General features: G+C 38.3%; 1 protein-coding gene across 1 annotated transcript; it reads right to left on the bottom strand.

Annotated features, from left to right (window-relative positions):
- Nucleotides 1-465: 465 nt before the first annotated feature.
- LOC124266602 lies at nt 466-9,451 on the bottom strand (the record flags this gene model as incomplete). Its single annotated transcript, XM_046701394.1, has 6 exons — nt 9,392-9,451; nt 7,577-7,793; nt 6,984-7,246; nt 6,195-6,614; nt 1,160-1,177; nt 466-585 (listed from the first exon to the last, which is right to left on the bottom strand). Coding segments are annotated over exons 1-6 (1,098 nt in total), but the record flags the coding sequence as incomplete, so codon positions are not given.
- Nucleotides 9,452-10,948: the final 1,497 nt, after the last annotated feature.

Genomic DNA, 10,948 nt, shown 5'->3' with positions numbered 1-10,948 from the left:
ACTGGAATATTTACCGAAGTGTTCAACCATACCACTTACAGATCGATGAATCCAAACATAGATGTTAACAACACCTAAAGAACCGTGTGTGACAATAAACATTGCAGTGATTGCAAGGACGAGGCACGTCAGCTGAAATGCACTCATGCTGTGTCGTCCATTAGGTGAACTACTTTGGTTGTCCTGTCCTTGTAATGATTTCATTCTACATCTTGAAACAACTAAGATGACGTTACAGCTGACGATAACGAGTATCGGGAGAAACCGGCAAAATATCTGTTGGATGTAGAAGCAGAAATCTGAAATCCAACTGTATGATGAAGGTCCTCGTAAGTACTGCCCGATAATGAATGGCACGTTGAAAAGCACTGAAAATACTGCACTTGCAATGAGTAACCTATTTTGCACAGAATCCCGCATACAAGTTGCAAATCTGAAAGGCATTGCCACGGCCAGACACCTCACAGTGGCAATCAAGACAGTCAGGTATGCTTCAAACGTCTGAACTACAAGAGGCAATGTCCCAATACACAGACCCACAATGTCTGAAGCAAGAGCAAATCCAGTAAGTCCAGACTGAGTCATCTGCATCAAAGTGCAAACCATCACCAAAAGTACACTATCCACCACATTGAGGTACTTCAACAATCTTAAGGACTTGGAGTTCATCTTGGAAAGAACATACACGCTAATCGCATTTCCAATAATACCTAGTAAACACAGTACGATTTGAACGTATCCTAATACTTTCCAAATACTCGGGGAACCCATGATGGGGTGTATGCTGAATGATCTAATCAATGCAGTGTGTCGTGGTATATATACCGCAGGCTGTTATTTCCTTTCGGGAAATGAATACATGTATAATGTGTTCAGGTTGAAGGACAAAGGGCGTACCGTTAATACTGTTTGACACATTGGCAAACGGCGGTATTGAGAAAATACAGCAATCTGTTATCAGATCTTTCTAATCTAATCTAGCTGTGGCGATATAACTATTTCTACCAACACCTACCCATGAAGACTCGGGTGAGTTTATTTGTCATTGAGTAATGAAGGAAAGACGATTTACGTGTGCGATCGATGACAGACAGCAGCAGCTCGATTATCATAACGGATAATGGCGACGCACCGAGATTACAATGTGAGTGACACATACTGTGGATATCAACATGATCTGCAACAACAACAGCAACATCAACTTCATTTGGAACATGAGTCCTCTCAGGTATCTACAAAACCTCAATCCCATTACCCAAACAAGAGAACAAAATGCTTTCAACTGGTTTGCGTTATTCAGAGGCAGAACATGCGGAATTTTAGGTGGAACAGTTGACTGAGAACATTCTACAGATAAATAAATGGGGATGCACTTTGAAAAAGCTCACTGATTAGGAAAGAAGAGATTCGACCAGACCAAAGCCAGGCCACCTATAGGTATGACACAGCTATAAACAGACTAAAAGTAAGGGACACATGATTTCATTTGTTAGCGACATACTCTCTTTAACATTCTCTGTTATTAATGTTTTCGAATCTATAATTAAACATTTAAATCACGATTTTCATACAAAACAGCTGCTTGTGAGAGCTAAGATTTCTAAATTGGTTAATGTTGATACTGGTAACATACGTATGGTACACATGTTAAGAATAGAGATGCTAGAGTCGGATTAGGTGGTGTTGCATTATTTGTTAAAAATCATTGAACAATGGGAGACACCGCCCAAATTTTCTCGCTAGGTGGCGCGAGTGTACTTGAGGTTATAGCGGGAAACCGGAAGTCAGCTTTAAAAGTGGCTCGTATCGGTGATTAGGTCCACAGTGGCCCGAACATGCCGAGATACTGCTCTGTTCCGGGTTGCAAAAGTAACATTAGGGGACACAAGTACCCCTCAGACCCTGACCTGCGACAGAAATGGCGCGTTGCCGTAAGAAGAGTTGATGTGTCCACAAAGAATCTATTGAAACCAGGGACAATCGATGTCGTCTGTCGGGCCTACTTTACCGATGGCGATTACGTGGATACATTATTAGGTACGTAAAACACGGTGTTTTGTTTGTTAAGAATGACACACTATTTTATTATGCATGATTTTCTAACTATTGTCGTGTCTTTTACCAAAAACAAAGTTGATAAATATGCTTTTCTTCGAATATTGTTTATGTAAACATGTTTGTTCAGCTGAGAATAATTATGAAAGAGAAATATATTATAAAGGACTGATATTTGAATGTGATATCTTGAACATAATTGTCATCTGTAGATTATGATAAAAAATATGTGTAGATCTCTATCTGAACGTAATTACTGTATTTCAAAGTAGCATGTTTATAGAAGCATGTTTCATCTGTTTTCAGTGATTTCAAATTCAGAAAAATGGTATCAAGATTCTGTTCTCAATTTTAAACCAAATTACAAACAAAGCATACACACTCTTAGACAATGAATATTGAAAATGGAACTATGATTGTGTCTACAACCATTGTTGATTTATTCCATGTTCTCAAATTAATTTCATTATGATTATTGCATGGTTGTTCGTTTAATGTTTGTTCTTGTTGCTTTGTGTTTTATTGATCTTTTTAAGGACCAATAACAACGATGACAAGCCTGAAGCTTCCGACTGAAGGATCCCCCAAGGAAACCTCGGAAACTAAGTTTTGTATGGTTTAATATTATTAGTAAAGTCAAGAAGTAATGTTCAGATAAATTTGTGTTACATCTACATAAAATCACCAATTACATCAATTTTAATTTAGTATCAATGCCTTTTGATATAAGTAGTAAGATTATAGTTAATACTACCGGTAAGTACAATTTATAGCTTCCTACTTATTGTTTAGAGTTTATAATCAATGCCATTTGTGTTTTTAAATCAAATAAAATTGTTACCTTTCATGTTTTGGTATCTTATGTTAAAATCAGGTGAATGAAGTCGTCTCCGGACAGGTGCGGTTCCTTCGATCTTCCCCAATACATCGGGCATGTCAACGTTACCATCTCTACCAAAGAGAGCACATCAAGTCAGGGAAGAAGAAGCTGACCAAGCTATATTGGATGTATCCGAAGAGGTGGTAATTGGTAGCAGAGAGGATATTGGTATGATCAGCACAGCTAACTTCGATGAGCCTGTAGAAATATGCCAAAGTAACCCCCAGTCTGCTCAGTGCACTTTGTTAGGATCTTCTTCAATAGAAGCCTGTATCAATAATCCCAAAGCTGTCTTGTACTACTCTGGTTTCCGTGATTATGATCATTTTGTGTTTTTCTTTCACTCGCTTGGTCCAGCTGTTTTTGAACTGAATTATCAGTGTGAAATGTTGCATCCAAAAGACCAGTTATTTCTTACATTAATGAAATTAAGACAGGCCAAAGATGATGTTGAATTAAGCTTTATGTTTGGCATATCATCATCCACAGTTTCTCAGATCGTGATAACATGGATCAATTTCTTATATTTCCAACTGAAAGAACTACAGATATGGCCAACAAGAGCAACAGTTGATGATCACATGCCAACAGACTTCGGTAAGAAATTCACAAACACCAGAGTCATTTTGGATGCAACAGAGATTCCTATCAAAAAGCCATCGCATGTAGATGCTCAGAGTATGACATCGTCCAGCTACAAACATCAGAACACATTAAAAACCATGATTGGCTGCACACCCAGAGGGGCAGTTTCATTTATCAGTGAATAATATGGGGGGTCAGCAAGTGACAGGCAGATAGTGAAGCAGTCTCCTTTGCCTAACCCATCACATGGTATGTTTGAGAAACAGGATAGCATTATGGCCGACAGGGGCATTGTGGTTCAAGATTCATTTGCAGCCCAAGATGTTTAACTTTATTAAAAGGCAAATCACAATTAGAACCAGAGGATGTTGTGAAGGACAGAATAATTGCTTCAAAAAGAATCCATGTTGAACGAATAATTGGTCTAAGTAAGACTTTCAAAATTTTGAAGAAACATCTTCCACCCAGTGAAGTGGTACTTGGATCACGGATGGTTTATGTTTGTTTTGCTATTTCAAATTTTAGAAACTGCATTGTTAATGAATTTGCATGAATCTCTTCTTCACAATATCTTACAGAATTTCATGTATTGATAAAATGTTATGTTCAGCTGATAATGACCTGACATGTGTAGACCCAATGCAGATGTTATTTGTCATTGCATCTCCCAACTCACTGGGGCTCCTTTACTGTAATTTTGTTCTATGAAAATCACCACTGTGATATGATTCACACTGTTGAAAATTACTTCGTTATTACACCAACTTTTTTCAAAAGTAAACTTAATGATTTCAGTAAACCATTTGATATCATCCATCTGCAAACAGAACAGTTTTCCCATAGTGAATTCTATATTATGACTATATGTACAGGTTTCTGGATAGGTAATGCATTGGTATTCTTCACTATTTGCACAGCATTATAACCAGGAAAGTCATATCTTTCGGCCATAACCTTCTCAAACATCAATTAATCAAATATCAGAAAGCAGTGAGTTTTCAACAATCATCTTGACTTATGTCAGTCAGGTATAAAGGCATTCTTAGTGAGAATTCCATAGGAATAACTATTGAGAAGCTTCACCAAATAATATAAAGACTTGCTTCACTATGTACACACAGCTAAGTATTAGATCTTCTTAATATTCAACTGTACACTGTCAAAGTAAATTAAGTATAACAGTTTATGTATGCTTTTGTCAATGACACAATTTTCATATCGATAATCATTACAATATTTCAGATTAACGATCTATTCAGTCAACTCTAGTTTATTCATGGTAACAAGGTTACAGGCTAATAGTTTGACTCACTGATAACAGTGATAAGGTATGCATGTTCCTTCCAAGTAAAATTGCATGATGTGTGTACATGGCAATATTTTGTATTGAATGTGACATGCCAGACAAAATACTATTTGGTTGACATGAAAACCTCTCTGGAATAATCTTTTTTCTTAAGTAAAGACAGAGTTACACACAAGTGTAAGGTTACTTACAGTGTGTAGAGATATTGTTAGACATCTATGCCTTTATAGATATCTATTAATGTAATAACATGCTCTTATTGAGACAGCAAGATTTGATCTTTTTCACTGTAACATATATTAGATACTGTGACATAAATTGTTGTTGAACTGAGAATGGGTATACATTGTTTATTGACAGTGGTAATCTGTTACATACCCAAGCACAATACATTTGGGGTAGGCGACTGAACCACAATAATGCATTCATCAGCATAGAGATGACCTTTTCATTACATTTGTATTATCCATAACACCTACTACTTGCCAGATCCCTCTAGCATTGTCATAATGTTAGTGTGATTGAATGAGTTTCTTTTTACACCGCTTTTAGCAATATTACAGCAATATCACAGCGGGGGACACCAGAAATGGGTCTCACACATTGCACCCATGTGGGAATCGTCTTAATCCGTATAATTTGGCCCCCGACTATTTTTCAGAGTTTTTCTCAAAACTGCATGCTCATCCCTGCATATAGTAAACAGTACAGGATAGGCATCAACACTTACTCATATGCAGATTCTAGATATTTCTTTCAGCTCTAAAGATCTAGTAAGTGATATTCCAAGGTAAGTATTAGTTAAAACCTGTTTATATGCTTCTTCCTCTGTCGATTCTTAAGAAGCTGATTTCACATAAGAAGTCTAATGACTCAAAGAAAGAACAATATTGACATCAAAAAGGGTCAGTAAATATTTCTAATACATCTTGACATATTATTTTCAGAATCTGAATTATTTTCAAATAATTCATTTCGGGAAGAAATGGATAATGGGCTTAATAATGTTAATCCACAAGTTTGATACATACCAAAGTGCAATTCAACATACCAATAAGGTTATTACCATTGGAGCACACACAAGCTCATGACTGACCCAAACTGACTAATAGTACTAACTGGCCATCTTATTATTTACAATGTAGAAGCAATGTATGGTCTTAGATATTTGGTATAGAACAGTTCAAGTTTGGGAACCAATGAGTATTGACATTGACAGAAATCCTTATCAATACTGATCTTTTCTACAAACATGTCACAAAATGTGTAAACAACAAAATAGCAAAACTGACGCTTTGCTATGTACATTTGTCCCTGAACCTGACAGTAGTAGTGACTACTTTGATTTAAAAAAAATCGATTGTTTACATCATAATGAAGGTATGGAAAGTTTTTACCAGGTTTGATGTAATCATTCCTTCCTGTATATGGGCATTTCACCTCCACCAAGCTGTACTCATCAATAATGGCATCTGGTGTAGCGCCCAGAAAGGGTTCCGAAGAAGAAACAAACAGACCTGCTTTTTTGGTTTTGATGTTGTACACTGACTCAAATGTAGAAATAGCTTTTTTCTCATATTGCTTTCCATGAATGGCAGGCTTACATGATAATATTTTTGTTGACACAATTGATTTACATAACTTCTCTTTATTTCTTCTGTTGGTCATTTTGGTCACTTCACCAAACCTTGAGGCTGTGATGCGCCACTTTCTTTCCCTGTGCCACACTGGGCTCTTACTCTGGTCCCGTGTTGCTGCCTCAACATCTCTTGCAGATTCTTCAGTAACCTGGAAAACACGAATATAGAGACATTAAAGAGCTGTTTAAAACTATGATGCTTGAAATATTTTCCTTTATTAAATATCGGTTTTCTGAGAAGTAGAGTAAATCAAAATTCCTTTTTCACAACGATGGAATCAATCTACTTAATTATGTTGATTAGCATGATTAATCCCTTCCAATGCATTTTACAATTGACTCATTAATACACAACATGAAACTATGAGATGTTGTGTATGGTTTTCCTTACAAACTTTGGTTTCAAGTGTGTACTCCAGAGATAACAAATATGAATGACTCTCCAGATGTTAAATATATTTACATATAGGTAAATATCTACTTATTATTATCAAACCAGTATTTGAAGTATTGTGTACCTTCAGTGCACTGTCAACCATGTACTCCGTAAGTGGCTTTTTCAGATAGTCATGATCATCAGCCGCTGTATGTAAATCAGCCTTTGGGTGCAGATATTTGAAGGCAATATCATGAGATGCTGAGGCACAGTAGTTGACCATCATGTTGCGTACACGGTCATTGTATCCACTCATCTGCCTGTATTTCTGTGGTCTAGGATCTTCCAGCATGTGGTGAGACCATTTTCTTTTTGATGGTATTGATTGAGCTGTTACTGGTGATCCTGAATGAAAAATGATCATAAATGGCCATACTGATTGTATTCAAACTTGCTCAGTACATGAAAATACACAATGCCATTTTAGAAAGTGGTCAAATGTAACATATGTTATATTTGGGATTACACCCGGATGGGACTCAACCCAAAAAGTACTAGAATTTGCTCAGTACACTAAAATACAAACTTTTAAAATCTCAGAGCTGCTCTATCCAGTCCAATATCCAGCACAATTGTTTCCTAAAATATTGTTTCTTTTCATATCAATTCATACATCAGGTAACAGAGACATTGGTGTCACATTTCCTTTGGGTCTAGTGTTTAACACAGACTTACCTTTGTAAGGTTTTTTTGGTTTGTGGAACAACTGCAAATTGTCTGTTGAGCTCTTCCCAACTTGCACACTGCCAGTAGAGATGAAATGCTCTAACATTAAGAGCACTGCAGCAATGTGTTTGCAGGTGGAATGCGGACCCTTCCCTGCTGGACACTCACAGTGAGAATTGACTGGCTCCCCGGTCTTTTCCACCTTTAGTCTGTAGTTGTATGTGACCTAGGATAGAGTGAGTGAATATAATTTCACACTTCTCTTAGCTATAACATAATAAGGGACACCAGAATTTGTGCACTAGAGAACCAGGCCTTCAGCATATTTAACACCTTAATCACTGAGCTACCCAGCCAACCATAGGATTGTAGGCACGCATTAAATTTTAAACAAATTAAATTCAATGTTGTCTTTCAATTTATCATTTCTTGTAATGCTTAAACGCATTTGTTTTGAATTTCTGGATTTTATATTATACCTTGTATTTCATTGATGCACTGACGATGCCACTGAAGTAAACATCAGTAGATGACATGTGAACACTGCATGCCAGCACCCTGTCCCCTTCAAACATCAGTGTACCTTTTTGTATGGCCTTGACATCTTGTGTGGATTGCAGGTCTCCTGCCAGGCGGTAGATGAAATAGCCTTCAATCGTTTCTTTAGAAATTGGAGGCAGCAGTCCACGATGGGAAGGTGTCAGCTGTAAATATCCTGACAGTGGCCATATTGTGTCTACTGGACATGGAATTGAGACAGACGGCCCGACAAAATCATCGTTTCGGTCATATGATTCAAGTCTGAAATGAAATATTTCGATACATGGAATTTGTGCAACTAATAATTGAGAATTTGCATTAGAACGTATTATGATATGTGTGAAAATAATTCATATTACCATAATCAGTTTGACTACAGGAGATCTGAATGAAGTATATGCTGTCATAATGTGTTATATTCTTTACACTTTGACATTCCATGATTTCCTATAATTATGACAACAACAAAGTTAATTTAATCTGTAGAACATGACGCTGAATGTCACATATAAGTAATACATGTATTATAAATATCTGGTATGTATCATCTTCCTGTAGGCTAAATTATCGGAACTTATTTTCAACCAAACCGATTGTTCCAAAAATTTATATGAGAAAACGAAACGGATGACACTACATGTTCATAATTTTTCCTTATCCTGACTCATGTATTATTGCTTGTCTCCCTCTTCCCACGTTAGTGGAACACTTGTATCTCCTTTTTGAAGCTCCCTTCAAACAAGCAGACGTAAAATCACTACTCGCCACGAGTTGTCTCCCTCTCCGTTTTGGCGGGAAAACGGCGCCACCCGTCTTCCCACTCTTCACTCTCTCCTTCTTCGCCCTAGTGGACGGTTGGGAGAGCACCTGTGTCTCCAACACGGCACTATATCCTTTGTTAACTTAGTTATTACCCTATAAGTTACCTTTATAAGGTTTCAGGGAGTATCCTTCTACAATATGGTTTGAAATTTATTAGCAAATTTGACTGTTTATTCACGGTTTCACGTGATTGTTCAGTTTGTTTACATTTCATGAAAGCCTGTTTTCGTTGTAGGTTTAGGTTCTCTGCTGCAGACCCGCATTTATTGTGCCCCAGTTGCACAACAATATGTACTTCCAGCTCTCGCTGTAAATTATGTCAGCAATTAACAAAAATTGAATTTAATAATTATTATTTCTCTGTACTTAGACGTGCTAAGGATAAATCCAGGCGGCTGTTGCAAGTCATGGCTAAACCGGCTGAGTCCCTAAAGAGCTGTCTGTCGTTGTCAGACGACATACTTCCATCCAGTGACCTGCCGGAGGCGTCTTCAGAAGATGGGCGGGGATGAGGTCCGCCATTACGTCGAAGAAAAGATCTTCTACGTCCGACAACTCCTCAACCCATACGAAGAAGAAGAGGCCATCTTCGTCGCAGAAGAAGCCTTACACCCCTAAGGCTTCAACGAGATCTACTGGGAGTTCTTCACAGACTACGAGGACTTTTTCTGCTGAGATCGTCCCGATGGAAGAAAGAGGCTTATATGATGAACCGCCGATCCTCATCCCAGAGATACTGCATAAGAAGAAGACGCAGGCCTCAGCAACGGTAACGTCAGCATCCTTCTCTACGCAGTCCGAGTTACCTTCAACACTGACAGCAGAGACCCGTGAGGCACAGCGTTCCCTGGACCATATCGCTACCCTCTCAGATGCGACATCACTACAGTCGTCGCAGACATTCAACCCCGGGGCCTTCATGCAGCAATTCTCTCATCAACTCTTATGCAGGCTCATCTTCGAACACTCTATGATGAAATCTTCAAACACTCTATGATGAACTCCCCAAACCATGTGTACTCATGGGCGATCTGAATGGCCACAACCCACTCTAGGGGAGTGCGACCACAAACACTAAAGGTACAATTCTGGAGGATTTTATTTCAAATAATAATTTATGTGTATACAATGATGGCACAGATACATATTTACAGCCTGGTACAGGAACATATTCAGCCATTGATTTGTCAATAACTGACTCAAGATTACTAAATGAATTTGAATGGTCAGTCCACGATGACCTTTGTGGGAGTGACCATTTTCCTACTATACTGAAACGTGTAACCCCATCTGATGGTCCTTCATCATCAAGATGGAATTTTAAAAAGGCTAACTGGCCTTTATATGAAACAAGGACAACAAGGTACAACAAGAACTGGTCGGCCCAAAGTCAGTATAATGTGTCTGAGTGGGGTATTCATTCTTCACTGCGGCATGGTATCTCAGTGGGCTAGCACTATAAAACCAGCTTCAGTCTGGGCTAGTACAAGCAGCCACATATACACATACACACGCATGCACGTCGTCATATGAGCGAAATATTCTCAAGCACGATGTAAAACCCAATTTCACCTCACCTCCTGGACATTTTAGAACTTTACAACGATCTTTCTACAAGCCAATGTGACATCGTCCTCTGCTGGTTGCCGGGTCACGTCGGCATAGCAGGTAACACAAAGGCCAATGCTGAAGCTAAAGCAGCTCTTGACAAGCCCTCATCTCCACTGCTGATCCCGTACAGTGACTTCAACCCGAAGTTGGAAGAAATAAACTTCATGAATTGAAGCCAACAATTGGTTATACCTACTTGGGTTGTCAGTCAAGACGTGATGAGGTAATTTTACGACGATGTCGTATTGGCCACATCCGCTTTACTCATGACTATCTACTGAAAACGGATGGGGATGGTCCTCCCATGTGTGTCTCTTGCGATAAAGTGTTCACCGTCAAGCATGTTCTACTTGACTGTGTGGACTTCTCCACTGCAAGGGATTCACATTATGATGCGAGAAATCTGAA

This window comes from Haliotis rubra, unplaced genomic scaffold (genome assembly GCF_003918875.1).
Source record: "Haliotis rubra isolate DU_JTF1 unplaced genomic scaffold, ASM391887v1 Scf1267, whole genome shotgun sequence".
NCBI lineage: Eukaryota > Metazoa > Mollusca > Gastropoda > Lepetellida > Haliotidae > Haliotis > Haliotis rubra.
Note: the sequence above shows the minus strand (reverse complement) of the source record. Positions and strands in the feature narration are given on the sequence as shown.